Here is a 20,434-nt window from a genome sequence, read left to right on the forward strand (position 1 = left end):
TGGTATATGAATGGTTACATAATGAATAAACTTGTTTCAATTATTTTACATTAAACATGTGACAGAATTTATGACCTGACTAGGTATTAATACGTGAAGCAAAAACTTTGTACGCCTTTTTACGAAAATTGCGCGGACGAAGGATTATGAAATTGCCCACATTTATAGAGAATATAGAGAAGGTGTGCAGATACTAATATTTAAAAAAAATTATCTATCAATTATAATTAGTAAATCAATAAAAAAAACATTACACACACTACCATGTATTTGACACACACAAATATTTGTGTGTTTATTGTCAAACTTTTGTCATAGCTTAAAGTCTATGATCAAATTGAGAATAGGTTAATATTGTTTATCGTTAATATTATTTGTCTGTAGTGTAGTCTTGGCGAAATCTGTGATTATAGAAGTTTAATAATCTTGACAATAGAACCTTAATAATGTTCAAACTTATAATTTTATTAATTATAGTCGAATTTCGACTACTGCGGGACCACTAGTCCAAGGTAAAAACGTTAAAGTGATTTTTATATTGCACACACGACCAAACGAGCCTACGGTTTATCTAGTGTTAAGTGGTTACCGGAACCACATCACAATATGAAACCCACCTTTTTTTTTTTTTTTTTTTTTTTTTTTTTTTTTTTTTTTTTTTTTTTTTTTTTTTTTTTTTTTTTTTTTTTTTTTTTTTTTTTGTCAGGAGGAAATCGCCGGACTTCCGCCCTTCACTGGGGATGAAGGGCGGGGCATGTCGGAGTCGAACCGACTAAAACCTCCTGTCTCTCAACAACCAACGTCCAAACCTCGCATGAGACAAAACTCATGAAAAGGCAAAGGGGGGAAAGTGAAGCGTTTAGTGCGGAGCACATCTCTCCCATCACCCTCCCCCTCGGGACGCCGGACTGGCGGTCGTCGGCGCCACGACCACCAGCCCTCTCGGTCGGCAGGCTATCCGAAGCCCGCCTAGATGGCGCCGGTTAGAATGGTCTATCCTACGGAATACCCCGCTGGGTCAGAACCAGCGTGGGTTGAGGATAGCCGGCCTTCCATCACCCGGATGCTCATGCATAAAACGCGTGCAGAGCAGCTTGCACGTCGTCTTCTTAGGCCCCCTTCGCCGGTCCCCAGGCCGACATGTGAGGGGACCCGAAACACTTAGAGGGCCAGGGCTTGGGCGATATCCGCCTCCCTGGCCCCCGCTCGACGGCGGCGGGCCTGTGCGTCTCTCACGCGCTCCGCCGCCTCCTTCTGCGAGATGGTGCACTCGCAGAAGTCGAGCATCGCCTTCCACGACTCGTCGTCACCGAGCATCGATGCCACAACACTCGGCAACGACAAGTCGTTTCCTATTTTTGCGACGAGGACACGGCGCCACCCCTCCCATGCGGGGCAGGCGACGAGCGTGTGCTCCGCCGTGTCCAAGTCGCAACCACAATGGTGGCACTCTGCCGTCGGCTCGGCTCGGATCCGGTGCAGGAACTCACCGAAGCAACCATGCCCAGTGAGCACCTGCGTGAGCCGGAAAGTGAGGCGTCCTCTGTCACGATTCACCCAGTTCACAAGAACCGGGCGAATCGCCTCGACGGTCCTACGACCAGCCGAAGGATCGGCCAGCCGTCTAGACCATGACTCCAGTACGGACCGCCGAGATTGGGCCCTCCGCGCTCTGACCACACTGGGGCTGGGACGCGCCACGCCCCGTACACGAAGGTCAGCCCGCCACTGATAGTCAGCAGCGAGCGCCTCCGCCTCCAGGACCCAAGGCGGCGTCCCAGCCAGTACACACGCCGCCTCGAAAGAGATGGTGCGATAACCACGGATGACCCTGACCGCGATGGTGCGTTGCGGCCGTTGCAGCAGCTTCGCTACCCCCACGGCCAGGGACTGGCCCCACACGGGCGCCCCGTATAGGGCCATTGATCGCACCACCCCTGTATAGAGACGGCGCGTCACCTGGTCAGGCCCCCCAACATTGGGAAGGAGCCGGCTTAACGCGCCGGCCACCCCCAACAAACGAGGGACCAGATTCTGAAAGTGAGCACGGAAGGTCCAACGACTGTCTAGAATGAGGCCGAGGTACTTCAACTGCACCCCGACCCCGATACGGACGCCTCCAACCACGATATGGGCATCGACAGGTGGCACTCTCCGGGGCCTGTGGAACCACATGGCCTCGGATTTACTGAGCGCCACGTCGAGGCCCAATCTCCTGATTTTGCCGACGACATGCGCCACCCCAGCCGTAGCAAGACGGGCAGACTCAGCAAAACTCCCCCCCCGGGCCACGACCAACGTGTCGTCTGCGTAACAGATTACGCTCAGGCCCGGGAGGAGGGCACCCCTCAGCACCCAGTCATACCCGATATTCCACAAAAGAGGGCCGAGCACCGACCCCTGTGGAACACCGCGCACGACCGGGAACCGGTGCACGATCCCACCGTGTCCGGTACACGTGACCGATCTGTCTTCCAAGTAGGAACCCACCAGCCGGCGAAGGTAGGGGGGCACTCCGTGTCGTTCCAGCGCCCCCCCTATCACGGACCAGGGCAGGGTGTTGAACGCATTGGCGATATCAAGTGACACCGCCAAAGCCACCCCACCCCCGGAAACGGCCTCATCCGAGAGGGCCCGCACGCGAAGGATCGCGTCTACCGTTGAGCGGCCCTCTCGGAAGCCATATTGCTCCGCCGACAGATCGGGTCCCACCCTGACCAGATGCTGGATGATGCGGGCTGCCAGAATGCGTTCCAGCAGCTTGCCCACCTCATCCAGCAACACGATGGGACGGTACCCGGCAGCAGTATCCGCCGGGCGCCCCTCCTTTCTCAACAGCACGAGTCTGCCCGTCCTCCACGATGAAGGAAACCGTCCCGACTCGAGGCAGGAGTTGTAAAGCCTCAAGAGTCGGTCCCCCAGGGCACCAAGAGCCAAGGCCCAAACCCGGCCATGGACGCCATCCGGGCCGGGTGCTGTGTCCTTCGCGCACATTTTGCGCACGGCCACACGGAGCTCCGCCCCCGTTATATGGGGCACCTCGGCAGGGACTTCGCCGTCGTATTCCGGCGGCGAGTCCATAGCGGGAGCGACAAATCCCTCCCGCTCCTGCGGGAACAGCGCCGAGACGATGTCCCGCAGCTGCTGAGGCTGGAGACGCTCCGTGATCGGGGGGGCCCATGGGCGCATTTTATTGCGCACCATATGATAGGGCCGCCCCCACGGATCCTCATCCAGCGTCTCCAGGAGACCCTCCATGTGTTGATCCTTGGCTCTTCTGATGGCCAGCTGCAGTGCCCTCTGTGCGACGCGAAATGCGGCGTGCAGCCGGGCCTCTGCCGCCGCGAACGCAACTGGATCGTTGCGCCGCGGCAGGCGGCGGCGGCGATGCCTGGCGCACTCGCGCCTCGCCCGAACGCACTCCACGCGGAGTTGCGCAATTTCGGGCGACCACCAGTACGCCTGGCGATTAGGAAGTCGAGGGCCGATCCGGGGCATCGACACATCACAGATGCGACGCATCGTGTCCCGAAACCACCCTGCCTCGCCCTCGACCTCGACCGGGTGTGGACGCATGGGCGCCCACGCCGCCACTGTAGAGGCTTCCATCAGGAGCTCCTTATTCAGGCGCTTCAGTGCCCACTTGGGGAATGACCGGGACGCACCACGGGGGTGGTCCCCGAGGGCGTCCGCGACTGCGGAGCGGGCGGAGAGATCAAACCGAATATATCGGTGATCTGACAACGTCTCCGCCCCCTCCAAAACCCTCCAGTCGCGGATACGGCGCGCGATGGCCGGGCTCGCAAACGTAACGTCCACAATAGACTCGCCCTGCCACCGCACGCACGTCGCAACCGACCCTCTATTCAACAAACAGAGGCCGGCCGCGTTCGCCCACCTCTCCAGTAGCCTACCACGAGCGTCCGAGCGGGGGGAGCCCCATGCGATAGACTTCGCATTGAGGTCCCCCGCGAGAATCACTGGACGAGGAGCGAGGCGGCGAGCAATCGCCCCGATCTCGCCCAGGAAATGCCCGAACTCGACGGTAGGCCTGTTCGGAGAGAAGTACGCCCCGATCACGACGGTCCCTTCCAGCTGTACCGCGACGAACCCTTGACCCCTGGTCACCATCGCCAGGGGGGGGATCGCCGCGTCTCTTCGTATGACTATGGCCGCCAGGCCGCCGTCGTCCCCAAACCAACAATCATTTGCTGGGGGAACGAAGTACGGCTCGGCGACCACAGCCACATCTATGGACCACTCCGCCATGCTCTGAGACAGCATGTCCTGAGCTCTGGCGGAGTGGTTCAGGTTTCCTTGGAGGAAGCGATAGGTGCGGTCCATTACTGTTGGACCACATCCATCGCCCCCTCCCCTTCACCGCTGCCCCCGCCCTCCGGCACCAGCGCCGCAGCGGGGATTACAGCGTTGGCCAGTGCTCCTCTGGCCAACCTTCTCTTTTGCCGGCGCTTCGATTTTCGGCGCCGGTTGCGTTCGGTATTATTACCGGACGGGAAACACGCCTTGCCTCCCGCCCGGTGATTTGCCCTGCGTCCGGCTGCAGCGCACAGAGCGCAATGCGGGGCGGCCGTGCAGGACGCAGCTTTATGGCCCGGCTGGCCGCAGCGGAAACACAAACCGCTGCGGTCAACCGAGCTGGTGCACTTAGCGAGTCCGTGCCCCGTGCTGAAGCACCGGAGGCATCGCCAGGCACGTGGTTCTTGGAGACGCACGTGGGCCGCTATCCAGCCCACGCGTAGTCTCCCTGGATCCCCCGTCGATCTTCCCGGTGGAGGAGTGGCCAAGGAAGTGGCCGCCTCCACAGGGCAGCGCGCCCACGCTGACCTGGCCCCGGAAACTCTACCCACCTTGATACTTGAGATCTACATAATATGTTGCTGATAAAAAGTTTATTTAAATAAAATGTATGTTAAGCACAAGTACACAAATGTCAAGATAACATATCCGCTGTAATCGCTGGTGATCGACTGCTTATCATAACTAGAGGTCCCGCAGTAGTCGAAATTCGATTATAATTAATTGGAATTGTAAGTTTGAACACTATTATGATTGTATTTTATAATTCTAAAATCACAAATTTCGCCAAGACTACACTATAAAAAATATTAACAAAGACAAACAATATTTAATCTATTCTCAAGTTGACAACAGACGTCAAGAACAAAAGTTTGACAATAAATAGTATGCATGCGTGTGTGCGTCAAATACATGGTATGTAGTGTGTGTAATGTTTTCTTTATTGATTTAATGTATCTTATATGCATTATTTAAAAAAAATATTAGCATTGTGCACTTCTTCTCTATATTCTCTATAAGTGTAGAAAATTTCATACTCCTCAGTCCGCGTAATTTTCGTGAAAAGGGATACAAAGTTTTTGCTTCACGTATTAATATATAGATTACTCTAACAATAGATTAGAATGGAATCAAATATACTAATTCATGAACGAATTTCATGGATTTTTGATAACATAACCTTCTTTAGTGCCAACTAGTAGGGTCACAGCGTATTTAATGGTGATAATTTACCATTAAATGAAGGCAATCGAAAATATATCTATGACCCTACATGTTTGAAGTTTTTTTTTTTCATTGCTTACAGGGGTACGAGCTTACAGTCCACCTGGTGTTAGGTGGTTACTGGAGCCCATAGACATCTACGACGTAAATGCGCCACCCACCTTGAGATATCAGTTCTAAGATCTCAGTATAGTTACGACTGCCCCGCCCTTCAAACCGAAACGCATTACTGCTTCACGGCAGAAATAGGCAGGGTGGTGGTACCGACCGGCGCGGACTCACAAGACGTCCTACCACCAGTAATTACGCAAATTATAAATTTTGCGGGTTTGATTTTTATTACACGATGTTATTCCTTCACCGTAGAAGTAATTCGTGAACATTGGTTGAGTACGTATTTCATTAGAAAAATTGGTACCCGCCTGGGATTCGAACTCTGGTGCATCGCTCAACACGAAGGAATGCATCGGACGCCCTTATCCTTTAGGCCACGATGACTTCAAAAGTGCAGTAAGTAGAAGAGCCAAGTTTATTCTAGAGCTGAATAAATTAATTTCATTTTTATCCCGTATTTTATAAACCGTGAATTTGGAATGCATGATACTACTACACCAGCAGTACAGTTACTGGTGATAGAGCGTATTTTCAGTCCGTACGGGTAAGTACCACCTCCCTGTCTGTTGCTGTAGTCACAACAAAGAGTCTTTGACCCATATTAATGTTCAAAGTTATAATTTCAATTAATTATAGTCGAATTTCGACTACTAAGGGACCACTAGCTCATATAACCCGACCAAGTTATTTACTAGTTACTTCAGTATTACATGGTTACATGTATCTAACTAATAGTTGATTGAATTTGGGATTACGAGTATTTGTGGTTGATTGAACTGCCGCTATGTTATACCGTAACTTAATTGATCCACATCAAAATTTACTGAAGTTACTCTTACCTTTGCTCTACACGTTCAGAGGCTCTATCGAAGTCCCTTAGTCTGGTGTGACGAGTCTTCCCTGAAGGTAGGAGTCGACGGAGGGATACACCTCCCCCGACCACTTCGGATAGTAGAGTGCTACGAGAACCGGCAGTCGTTCTCCCTAGTTCCAGAGATGCCGAACAGGCTAGGTGGAGAAGACAGAGAGTAAGTACATGTTAATTTTCCTTAATGCTTAGACGCGTAGATAAGCCCGCGGCACTTGATACCATCATCTCATTTTTACCATCGCACCGCCCGCTACCGGAGTAGAGTTCATCCATACTACCTGGAGCCTGGTTCCAGAGATCTTTTTTGCCACGTACCATCCGGCTTTGGAATGAGCCCCCCTCCACGATGTTTCCCAGCGGTATGACATGTCCTTCTTTAAACAAGGCTTGTGGAGAGCACTTGACAGTAGGCAGCGGCTTGGCGCTACTCTTGGCATTGCTGAAGTCCATGGGCGATAATAACCACCCACCAATAGGTGGGCCATATGCTCGTCTGGCCACACAGGCACAAAAAAACTTGTGGCTTAAGTGATTATTGGAGCTCACAACACTGCCGTCTACGAAGTCAGCGCTCATAACTGTGAAACTTCGGCATAAGTGCAGATACCTGTCAAGTCGGAATCCTGATTATTCCACGACTTAAGCACACAGGAGACAATACAACATTTCTGCTATAAAAAAAATACATGTGCTGACATCTACCTTTAGGTACACATACTACCATGTCGCAAAACAATTTATAATTTAGCAACATTATAATTAGCTAACTGAATTGATTTAGACTTAAATTGATTATAACATAGTTAAAATAAGTAACTTAAACGTAATATTTTTAACGTTATGATAGTTATTCATGTAACGTATGAATTAAATTATTCCTACTACAAATCTACTGTCAAGTAGTAATTTAGAAATATTATGTCAAACATACATTTTACTACACTAGATGAGGCTTGACAATTCAATACAATATGATTATGATATGTTTTAGATATTCTGATTTTTATGTATTCGCCGATAAGGTCTGTTATTCTATTTGATTTTTATAACATAAAGTTTTTTTGTAAGCCCTCTGTTTTACTGCCCAAAATATATACTGTAAAAGTGTTTTTTTTCTTCTTTCTTTTTCTACTACTAACTACTAAACCTTAAGTCTCTGATATCGTGACATACTTTTATTCCTTTCCGTCGAAACTATACATAAGGCCCAATCCAATGAAAAGCATTCTAATAAAGCGAACTTTTTCACTGGGTCTTTCATTGAAACATTTTAGTTGTGCGTAAACATTCATTATAATATACATATTTATAGCTTCAGGTAAACGCTGTTTTACTTCTATTTGTAACTGACTAAATGTAAAGTTTATGGGTGTTTGTTAATTGGGCCATGTCGAAAATATTCTCTGTTAAAATTGCTGGGCTTAAAAGTTTTCTCAGCGTCTTGTGAGTCCGCATGGGTAGATACCACCGCCCTGCCCATTTGTACCGCGAAGCAGTAATGCCTTCGTTTAAGGTATGAAAAAGCCGTTTAGTTATATATATAATTCTATTGTACGTGTATATGTCGCTGGAGTCCTCTTAAACGGCTGGACGGATTTGAATGATTATTTGTATGCGTTTAGGTGGTACCCTGGATGGTTTAGATTCACAAATCAGTCTGGCAGATGGCGCTGCAGTCGGTATCTAAGCTATTTATCTATAATGCAACTAAGCGGCTGGATCGACTTGAATGAATTTTTGTGTATGCGTTCGTTCATTCGTTTCATTCATTTCGTGTATACAGGACAACGTCTGTTGGATCTGCTAGTGTACTATAAAAACTGAGGCTCTGAATAAGCTCATAACCCAATTGACAGTAGGTACTCACTGGTGGTAGGTCGTCTTAAGAGTCCGCACGGGTAGGAACCACCATCCGCCTATTTCTGCCGTGAAGCAGTAATGCGTTTCGGTTTGAATGGTGGGGCAGCCGTTGTTACTATACTGAGACTTTAGAACTTATATCTCAAGGTGAGTGGCGCATTTACGTTGTAGATGTCTGTGGGCTTCAGTAACCACTTGAGACCAGGTGGGCTGGTAGCTCATCCACCCATCTATGCAATAAATAAAAAGTTACTGGAAGTCATAGACATCACAAGATTTGAGACTTGAAGGTCTGTCTCAATTGTGTAGTTGCTGGACAGTTTAGTTCCTTTATTACGCGATTTAGAAAATAGTATTAAACAAAAAACTTTAATATGTTTTCTTTTTTCTAGTTAATCTACATACAACAAATAACAACAAAGTCAAGTCCAATAACCCTACGATAATAATCTCCAACGAAATTTATCGTTCTCAGGTAGCTAGCTCGTCACGGCAAGGGCAAAATTATTTCATTTACAAACCATTAACCAAGCAAAATGAACTATAATTTAGCTTTGATCGATTTAAAACGAACTAAGCAAACTAATTGGATCTACAAAATCTAAGAATCGAAAGTCCTCGGAGAACTTAATTAAATTGGTAAGTAAGGTTTCCTTATTTAGTTAGACAGACAATCGCCGGGAGTAGTTAGAATAGCCCCATAGGCTACCAGCGAATAATTTTTTTTTTTATTGCTTAGATGGGTGGACGAGCTCACCGCCCACCTGGTGTTAAGTGGTTACTGGTTACTACGCCACCCATCTTGAGATATAAGTTCTAAGGCCGCAATTATAGCTACAACGGCTGCCCCATCCTTCAAACCGAAACGCATTACTGCTTCGCGACAGCGTGCGGACTCACAAGAGGTCCTACCATCAGTAAAGGTGGAGAAATAAATAGACAGTTCTCAGGGTGCTTAATAGTTGCAAGAGCCCGTTGACCACATGCCGCCAATCACTTTGAGACATGAATTCAAAGTATTATCTGTATTGAATTTCTAAGTTTTACTATTTGTTTTTCTGTGTTAGACGTTTTAGATCGCCAGTGAATGCTTAAAATCAGGTACGCCGTTAGCTGGATAACTAGTTTAAATTTAAATAAATAATAGTTTGAAAAAACTAAAAAAATACGCTTTTACAATTAAAAAATAGAAAATAAATTTTAATAAATTTGAATTAATTTATTTTAATTAAATTTCAATTTTTTTAAATTTTTTGGTATATTTTTATTTTTCATAAATTTCATCTGAATCATTCGGTAACTTATCCGAGAAATTGGTGATCGGCCGCCTGGTAGTTGTCCTTTTTGGTCTTGACGCAGACACTCCGGGTCTCAGGAAAACAAAAAATCGCTAATCCTGATTATCCTAGTAAGGATCAAACTGTATAAAATATTTAATTATTGTCATCGGTCCTTAATATGTATGCCAAATTTCGAGTTAATCCGACGTTTTGAAGGAGGTCAAAATCATGTTCAAAGATTCCGTTACATAATAACATACGTATGAAGCTAATAAAAGCGTATTAAAAAGAAACAATAATATAAAGAGTTTTAATGAACAGCAAATCATACCATCACTATCGGTTAAAGACTCTTTATCGGCAGCGCGCTGGTAAGCTCTAGTGCGATGGGCGGAATGTAGAGCCAGACATAGAGCGGCGAGTGCTGCAGCCGCCGCGAGAGTTACGGCGGCTCCTCGCGCCCCGCCCCCGCTCCGCCACCACTCCCCTCCCCGCATTGAGGCCCACGCTGCCGAGACGTTGCGGATCGGTTCTGAAGACAAAATTGGATTGTATACTTCAAATTTCACACGAGTAACTACAGACTGGCCGATGACATTAATTTTAGCTTATCTATTCAGTTGTCTATTCAGCTTGCGGTAGGCAGCGGCTTGGCTCTACCCCTGGTATTGCTGAAGTCCATGGGCGACGGTAACATCTCACCATCAGGTGGGCTGTATGCTCGTCTGCCTACAAAGGCAATAAAAAAAACATTAGGAACCTAACCCTAACTCACCGACTTGACTAGCGTGAGCCAAGAAACCTCCGGAGCAGTGTTCGCTGGTGTCTCCAGACCTCAGCTCCACCAGAATGTGCTGACCTCCAGCGATCTCCATGGCTCCGGTACTGTCCGTTGTTGTTTCCACATCACCGATCTATAATTCAGAATTTGGTTGACTTCCGATTCCGGGTAAGTTTTACGATCAAAAATTGATAAATTTGTCAATCTCTTTAAAAGAGCCTTAGAATAAACAACATAAATGATTAGTCAATTGAATTATGTATCCATGCTGTTTTTGGCTTCTTCTTAATGTCAATTTTCATTAAAAAGGTATCATAGATTTAAAAATATAAATGAATTTTATTAGATGCTCATATAGAAAATAAGATCCGAATACTACTGCTGCTTCTACGGGTAGACGAAACGGAAAAAGCAGCAGTATCTCGAAGGTGGTTGGGATCACATAAACGTATTTTCTAAATAATAAATAATTAGATTGGATTTTTAACAACCCGTAAAGGGTATGTTATAGCACCTCTGATTACGATCTATGCAATTCTCGAACTATACCAATAATATGCAAATATAATGCCATCGTGCTTATTCTAAAGACGTCGACCGATGAATAGATAGGTTTTAATAGATCCTTAAAATCAACCAAAATGATAGGTCCCATGAATTATCATTCTTCTTCTTCTTTGTCTCCACCTTATCCCACGAGGTGGGGTCAGCACAGCGAATTTTCTATTCCATTCTCTCTATCAGTCGTCATCTCAACACTCAATCTTCTCTCTCTCATTGCGTCATTTACACATTCTTCTTCAAAAAGTCTTCTTCGGTCGACCTCTTCCCCTGAAATTAGAGTACTTAATGAATTATCATTGTTGATCAGAAACTAATACGTACAACAGCAGAACTGTCCGGTCCATCCCATGACGCCAACAGCGGAGATCCTAAAGAATCTCCATCTCGGGCTCTCAGAGCTTGACCGGCGCATGGCAACCGTACCGCTTCAATACGAAGACGAACTTCTAGTCCTTCTTCGGCCTAAAGCACAGTGAGTTACATTAAAGAAGAACTAAATCATTTCTTCGTAATTAAAGTATAGTTTTATCTAAGTATTTCTTAATCCAAAAATAAATAAATAAATATAAATATTTACTAACAGTCACGCCACGTTAACTGGTCCCGTGATAAGTTCGTAAAGAACTTGTGTTACAGGTACCAGATAACGGAAATAAATGTAAGATTTTTATTATACACATACACATATTTAATATACATCCATAATCCTGGAAAAGACATTTATATTTATCATACAAATATCTTCCCTTGGCGGGATTCGAACCCGCGACCCCCTTGTGTAGTGACCATGTCACTTACCACTACACCAGACGGCCGTTAATGTCCACTTTTTATGCTTAACGGAGAAAGAAAAACCATATAAAGAAAAACATTTTCCTAATTTAACTTCCACTGTGTTCCACACGACTTTTCACCATATGAATCAGCAATAAGGTTTGTTGAAGTTACTAATTTTTTGTTTGTTTTATCGTTTGATGGGTAAACGAGTTCACAGCCCACCTGGTGTTAAGTGGTTACTGGAGCCCATACACATATACAACGTAAATGCGCCACCCACCTTGAGATATCAGTTCTAAGGTCTCAGTATAATATAGTTACAACGGCTGCCCAACCCTTCAAGCCGAAACGCATTATTGCTTCACGGTAGAAATATGCGGGGTGGTGGTACCTAACGGTACGGACTCACATGAGGTCCAACCACCAGTTTATATCGATGATTCCACTCCACTGAAAGGACTCCACTATATTTCTATAACTCTTTTAATTTCCAGCCCATAAAACCTACAATGAATTGAAACGCATCTATGTCAGCTTAGTTAATAAACTTGTGTGGCATGCCATTGTATTTTCGTAAACACTATACGTTTTCTTTTTGGCTTCATAAATGGAGGAACATCACAAATAACCACTAATAACTTTTAGGCCCGAAATTCAAACAATATTTCAGAGAGCTAAAATATCAATCGCGTATTAACAACCAGCTCCCAAATACTTCATAAAACAGTTTAAAGTTTCGTCTAGTTTCGGTTATGTTATGTTACGAAGCGAAAGCTTTCGATCGGCCCCCTGAAAGCTGCGGTGGGCGCGTTGTCTCAAGTTTTAATTGAAATTTAACTGGTAACAAGTTACGTTGTCGTACGAGATCGTATTCTGGTGTTTGAAGCTGTGCGCTACTTTGCCTATTTTGACTAGTTTACTATATATAGGTTGACTTGGCGTACCTACTTTAGATCTTTGGTATTTAATATAGTACAATTTATTGAATACTTGAGTTTTTATTTTTTATTGCTTAGATGGGTGGACGAGCTCACAGCCCACCTGGTATTAAGTGGTTACTGGAGCCCATAGACATCTACAACGTAAATGCGCCACCCACCTTGAGATATAAGTTCTAAGATCTCAGTATAGTTACAACGGCTGCTCTACCCTTCAAACCGAAACACATTACTGCTTCACGGCAGAAATAGGCAGAGCGGTAGTACCTACCCACGCGGACTCACAAGAGGCCCTACCATCAGTAATTACGCAAATTATATTTTTGTGGGTTTCACTTTTATTACACGATGTTATTCCTTCACCGTGGAAGTCAATCGTGAACATTTGTCGAGTACGTAATTCATTAGAAAAATTGGTACCCGCCTGGGATTTGAACACAGGTGCATCGCTCAACACGATTGTACCGGACGTCTTATCTCTTAGGCCACGACGATTTCTAGTATTATTAGTATTATTTAAGTATTATTTAAATTTCTTTCCGCTCAAGGACTTCAGCCACGCCAGGAGTAAAGACAAACCGCTGAAGACCGTTAAGTACTCTCCACAAGCCTCGTTTGAATAAGGATATGCTATAGCGCTCGAGAAGCACCGTGGAGGGGAGCTCATTCAAAAGCCTGATGGTACGTGGCAAAAAAGATATCTGGAAATGTACTGTGGATGAACGCAGTGGCTTCAGGTAGTATGGATGAACTCTACTCCGGTGGCGGGCGGTGCGATGGTAAAGACGAGGTGATGGTATTATCTCAAACAATTCCTCGTTTCTCCTAACTATCTAATATCAACAATCATCAGTGAATATATAATGGGGCCAACGTTACACGCCTACAATAAATTCTGTTTGATTGGCGAATTGTTCTAGCTTATGTAAAACTACATGACTTTGGTACATAAGCTAGAAACATGACTTCAGTATCGCGACGGCCAGTAGGGTCTATCGAGAAACCTGTTCTTCAGGTTAGGGTCAACGGTAAAAGACCTCGTGGACGAAGCCCTATGCATTGGACTGATCAAGTGAAAATCTTTACGAAAACCTCACTTAACGAGTGCGTGCGTCATGCCTCAGTTCGCGAATTATGGAGAACTATCAAGGCTATAATAAACAAGAATTCCACATGACCACGACCACTCCGCCAAGAGCAAAGAACTATGATGATGATGAAGCTACAAAATTATTCGAAATATGAAAAGAAAATCTAACTCTATGTAGAGTCTCTAGGAGACATCACTTTATAATATGGATTGTAATTGAGTGTTCTTGCTGTGTAGGTAATTGAAGAGAATAAATAAGTTTGTAGGTACTGCTTTTAATTAAATTGTTTTTCAACCAAGAACCCAATAAAAATATTAGCTAAAAACTTTTCTGTTATCCATAGCCGGTTTAAGGGTTTTATAAACACCACATTTGGATGTTATTAACCGATAATTCGTTGAAACCCAAAACCCGACTCCACCTACGTCCCCAGCATACAACCACAAATCTGTTTTCTAATGTTGAATGATAACTTTTGATTGGAGCCAGTTAATATTAAGAGGCTTAAGGTAATTGTTTCGTGCTTGGAATAAGGAAAGTTAGCGGACGTGAGCCACACAAATTGATATGGGTTTATGTGTCATCCTTGAGAATTCCTTGAGGAAAATTCGGGTAATAATTGTATTTGGAATTTGTGATAGTACGATCATTTAAAAAACGTAGAGGCATGAACCATTGGACATGTATTTGTTGGGTTGCGACCCAGACATCAGGAACTAAACCGAGTTGTAGCATACATGAATTTCTTATTATCAAATAATCACCGATCGTAACCTAGTAATTTAAATAAAACTATAAAAATGGAGACTGAACTAATTAAATAAATAAATTACGTTCGTTAACTATAACCAAATAAAAGAGATATTTTTAGATGGCGAATGGTAACATAGGCGGTAAAATAGGACTTTACTATCTGTCAGAGACAGAGTTCCGTGCACCCACAGCTATAGGGACAGTAGTAATCGTCAAAGACAATGTTCCATGTCCAATTCGCCGTCTCAACTGTCAAAACGTTCGTATCTCATGTACGTGCTACTAGCACCTTCTAAAAGTAGTTTCTCGCAGTTGCCAGCACACAATATACGACTACCCGTCATATTCATCACTGTGCTTATACTGAAATTAATTTATTATATAGATACATTTTGACTAACTCGGTGATGCAATAGTTAGCACCCCTGACTGTTGCACCGAGTGTCGTGGTTTCGATTCTCACATCGTGCAAAGATTTGTGTGATGAACAGATTTGCTTTCTCTTTGTCTGGATGCTTATTAACTATATACATAGGTATTTCTAAACGTATATAAGTTTATATGTCAGTTTCTGATACTCGTAACACATGGAATACCAATTTAGGGCCGGATAATTGTACGTTATTACAAATAATGTAATGTTTATATATATAAACACTATCAGACATCCCGTACCACGATTTTTACTTCCTGCGAATTCCCGATATTACAGGGGTTTTTATCATGAGTAGAGTAAACGAATAAAGAGCGTCTATGTAGAAAGTCGTGAAATTGCAAAACAATACATTATTAATTATCTATAGTTACTTGATGACTTCCCAGTTTTATATTGTTAAATATAATTAAAAATATTTTTATTTATTTATTGCTTGTTTGCAAGAAAACTCACACGAAAACAATAAAACTCTTTAAGATGTCTAATAAAATTTTAAATGTACGCATATTTACTTCTGTAATAACAATCGTAGTTGAATGTTATTTATTGAAGTGCATTCATTTCGCTCCAACGGAAGCTTCCTCGTTTCATGGTTCATCCATTGTGAAGTGCAGCACCTAGATACATTTCCTTTTGTTGCAGGCCGCGATCGATGGCTCTCATTATTCTTTTAAGCAAAGCGCTTTTACGATTTAAGGTAACGGCACTGTTCTGTTTATTTACTGTTTGTTTGTTTTTTTATTGCCCTTGTAGGCAGACGGGCATATGGGCCACCCGATGATGAGTGATCGTAAATGGATTTTAGCAATGCTAGGGACAGAGCCAAGCCGCTGCCTACCGTACCACAAGTCTCGATTGACGAAGGTAATGTCTGGACATGAAGGCGATGTGTGATGTGTGAAGAAGATAAACTTCTTCGACCCCTGTCCTCCTAGTGCTGAGTGTAAGTCACATGCACTTCACTCCTTTCGGTGACCATCCACTTAGACCAGGTCATCAGTCCACCTCGTTGATTGTCTACCCACGTTACGACGTCCAGTATGAGGTCTCCACTCTTGTGCCCCACCGATTGTCAGTACGATGACGTGTGTGGCACATTTAGGGTTAAAATATGACAATGATTGCATATACATAATAATAGAACAGATTACTTACTAGTGGTAGGACCTCTTGTGAGTTCACACGGGTAGGTACCAGCGCCCTGCCTATTTCTGCCGTGAAGCAGTAAAGCGTGTCGGTTTGAAGGGTGGGGCAGCCGTTGTAACTATACTTGAGACCTTAGAACTTATATCTCAAGGTGGATGGCGGTATTTACGTTGTAGATATCTATGGGCTCCGGTAACCACTTAACACCACGTGGGCCACGTGGGCTGTGAGCTCGTCCACACTTCTAAGCAAAAAAAAATATATATATATATATATCTTTTTTTTTCGACTCGAAATATTTTCATATTTTCCTTTCACTCAAATAGTACGGCGCGTAATAACTTGAACGAGGGAAGAGCAGCGTTTACAGCAAGCACTGTGGGCACTCAGACAATTTGAAACAAAGTTGTTAATGGACTGAGCTCCCGAACCATGAATAGTCAAAAGTTTGCATTTTATTTTCCCACTGAAATTTTGTTAGTATACAATTTTAAACTGATGTTTCACTGTAATGGCGTTTTAATTAAATACGTTTATTTTCCTGAACTTCGGAAACATTTTGTGAGTGCTCGTGGTGAGAAGGACGGCTTGTAAGGTAGGTATCATCACCCTGCCTATTTCTACCGTGAAGCAGTAATGCATTTCGGTTTGAAACGTGGAGCAGCCGTTGTACTGTAAAAACTGAGACCTTAGAACTCTTATCTCAAGATCTGTAACAGCATTTACATTGTAGACATCTATGGACTCGGGTAGCCACTTGGCACCAGGAGGCCAGTAAGCTCGTGCACACATTTAAGCAATAAAAATAAAATAAAAACATTAACACTGCTAAACCAACTAACCACTTCTCAAGGTTAAGCTAAAACCAAAACTTCTAAAACGTCATATTTAGAAGTATCGAAAATTATTATAATACAAAATCAAAATATTAACTCGAATCCAGACACAAATCTGAACGAAATTTGTTCTTATAGTTAGATATCTGTAAATACCGAAAACCACGGACATGAATAAGTTTTCATGACACATTCGGAACAACAAATCCAATTATGGAGCGTTTACACTAGTCGAACTGGCTAGTCTAGTGGCAAATACAGTCACTAAACAGAGTACCTTGAGTTTGAAGTCGTCGTGGCCCAAAGGATAAGACGTCCGGTGCATTCGTATGTATCAATGCACCGGTGTTCGAATCTCGCTGTTAAGTACCAATATTTCTAATGAAATACGTACTTATCAAATGTTCACGATTGACGGTGAAGGAATAACATCGTGTAATAAAAATCAAACACGCAAAATTTTAATTTACGTAATTACTGGTGGTAGAACCTCTTGTGAATCCGCACGGGTAGGTACCACCACCCTGCCTATTTCTACCGTGAAGGGTGAGGCAGCCGTTGTAACTATACTGAGACCTTAGAACTCATATCTCAAGGTAGGTGGTAGCATTTATGTTGTAGATATCTATGGGCTCTAATAATCACTTAACACCAGGTGGGCCCTGAGCTCGTTCACCCACCTAAGCAATAAAAAAAAACGTTATTTTCCTTGACTGCTACTGAAGAACCTGTTATGAAACCGAAGCTAAGCTAAGGCTTCTGTGTCGTAAATAGAATGAAAAAGAGATAACACGATCAATAGTTGTTCAAGCAATCTTTTGAATATTGATTAACAGATTTGAAAATTTAACTCTTCTACTTAAAGATATCAAAAACCTTCTTCGATGGGTACCAGGTTCGATGAAATTAAGAACCTTAACTAAAATTGGCAAGTATCTGTCATCAAAATATTAGCAAGTGTGTTTGAAATCACCTGTATAATTCACCAGTGCCATATTACACCTGACACATTGATAAGGAAAGACGATAGTTTCTTCCACCCAAACTTTTTAAGACAAATAAATAATATACGACCATACAATTCCAGGCACTGAATAGCTAAAGAAATTTGGAGAAATAATTTCAAAGCATCTTCGCACACTTGAAAGGCATTATATTGGTTCCTAATACTGTAAATATATGTATTTGACTTATTTCTAATGCACTTTCGTTCGTTTTCGCAAGCAATCAAACCAAATTAGGTGCTGTGGTCGTTTTAATCCAAGGCATCTTACGGCCTGTTTTGTTCATTTGCGTTTCAATTGAATGAATAATGTTGGGACTTCGTTTTCCTTACTACTGCCTCAATTCTCAAACGCCATTTGTTCACGCCCTAAGTGAAACAATGTATGCCACAAGAAAAAACGGCATAATAACAAAAACACGGTACCAAACTCGTTAACTTCTGTAATTATTTTGTTCATCTGCTAGAGATCACGAGATTGAAAAATTACGAGTCCATCACGATGCTTTGGAGTTCACCTTCTAAAGTGACACACAGTCCAAATAAGATTCAAAGTAAGACATATAGTAGAAGTATTGTGATTTTATTAATAGATGGTTTTAAGTAGATTGTTTATTATTATTCTATAACTAGCGGCCCGCTTCGGCTCCGCTCGGGTCTTTAACAAAAATTTCAACGATATTTGACGTTATATTATTTTTTAAAATAAAAGAACACTTATTGCGGCATAACAATAATAGTTAGACATATGCTGTCGCGACACTTTTTGTAAATGATAATGTTTTCTACAAAGTCGTAGTACATTATTTTATTCTATCGTCAATATTTTTCGCAGGGCACGCAATGTAAAGAATATTTTAGGCAATTTTTTTGCACCTTGAGTTACATTATTGAAGTTTTAGTTAGGATCCCTAATTTAAAAAAAAAAAATTATAGCCTATATCACTCGGGAATAGTGTAGCTTCCAAACAGTGAAAGAATTTTTCAAATCCGTTCAGTAGTTTCGGAGCCTATTCAATACTAACAAACAAATCTTTCCTCTTTGTTATATTGGTACAGATGATTACTCAAGTTTCTACTGCAGCTGAAGTGTGCAGTATTCATATATACGGGCTCAGAGGATATCTTAACATTTGCAAGAACAGTAACGAAATGTATTTATATAAGATTTTAAAATTGAATCTGTGTTTAGGTAAGTAACTCGCGCGAGTCGATTAGGACATGTAAACATGCCCACTCAAAATGTGATGGTTCTCATCGAATAGATTTGAAGAGTATTGATTTGGAGAGTAGCACAACTATTTGGTTCTTGCAATATCGCCCCAAGCGCCTAAAGGACATCCAATTTAGGGATAGATTAGGGAAAGGGAAAGGTTTATTGGCTAAGATAGATAATAATATATACCAGAATTATTATTATTTTTAATGTTTAGAACAATGCGTATGGCTTTGTGTTTATTCATGTTGTAAAAAAATTTACTACTACTTTTATTAGATGTAGTTGAAAATTTAAGCATCTGTTGTTGAAAATTCAGTAAGGTTTGTGCATTTCTTTAGAATACAATAGAATTATTTCATTTTGTCAATGTACTTTTGGAAATTTCTCATGATAGTCAGAGCTAAGCATAATCATTTTTATTAAATGATTACTAGGGAGTAGTGGTTAATTGTTCTGACTATTTTATCACATCTTCCGAGTTCGATTTCGGATTGGAGACTAGTCTCCGTTAGCGATGTTTGGTATTTGAGATCTAGGCTTAATTGTGTCGACTCTTTTGTATTCCTGACACCCATAATAAATGAAATCGAAACTAACAGCCGCTGAATATTAAATGTTTATTGTACACACACTGTACACACATTGTATATACTGATTGTACCTAGTGAGAAATTAATATCAGTGATGGCATGTTATGGCTTTCAAAACCCTTGAGACTGATAGAATATATGCAATATCTCTTGTCAATTGTAAACGTACTGTATTTCAATATGTCACCATCATTTCGCCAATCACTATTGCTTGTTGCTCCTACTTCCGTTTAAACTATAAACTGTCGATATATCAGATGAAGCATTAAAACTTTTGAAGTAAAACTTCTAATGCGACTTCCAACAAAGTTACGCTAAACATTTAACACTACTATACTAGAAAGAGACAGAGCGTGAGTGAATGCGTGGCATTCGAACGCATGCGCGTAGTATACTTGTTAAAGGCCAGCGCGAGCGTTAGCAACGAGTAGCGTCCAGTATTTTAATGAAGTATTTAAAAAAATAGATATATATACTTATTTTTCTATCTATAATTTAAAACATATATAATATAAACGTTGACGATGTCGCATCTCTTATACACAGCATTCCCTATTACAAGAGTAATCTGATTTAAGGATAAAAAATGAAGAAAACTACATCGACAAAGAAGTGTCACTTCACTCACGTGCAC

General features: G+C 42.7%; 1 protein-coding gene across 3 annotated transcripts in view; it reads right to left on the reverse strand.

The window, feature by feature from the left end:
- The window catches only part of gogo (thrombospondin-1 like protein golden goal), a 253,296-nt gene that overhangs the window by 10,405 nt on the left and 222,457 nt on the right, over positions 1 to 20,434 (reverse strand). For all 3 annotated transcript variants that reach the window (XM_089737383.1, XM_089737382.1, XM_089737381.1), the window contains exons 12-15: positions 11,333 to 11,473; positions 10,442 to 10,580; positions 9,998 to 10,198; positions 6,495 to 6,663 (exon numbers count right to left, since the gene is read on the reverse strand). In XM_089737383.1, the coding sequence (XP_089593509.1) occupies positions 6,495 to 6,663; positions 9,998 to 10,198; positions 10,442 to 10,580; positions 11,333 to 11,473 (650 nt within the window). The remainder of the gene's footprint in view (positions 1 to 6,494; positions 6,664 to 9,997; positions 10,199 to 10,441; positions 10,581 to 11,332; positions 11,474 to 20,434) is intronic.

This window comes from Bombyx mandarina, chromosome 23, assembly GCF_030267445.1.
Source record: "Bombyx mandarina strain Sakado chromosome 23, ASM3026744v2".
In the NCBI taxonomy this organism is placed as follows: domain Eukaryota; kingdom Metazoa; phylum Arthropoda; class Insecta; order Lepidoptera; family Bombycidae; genus Bombyx; species Bombyx mandarina.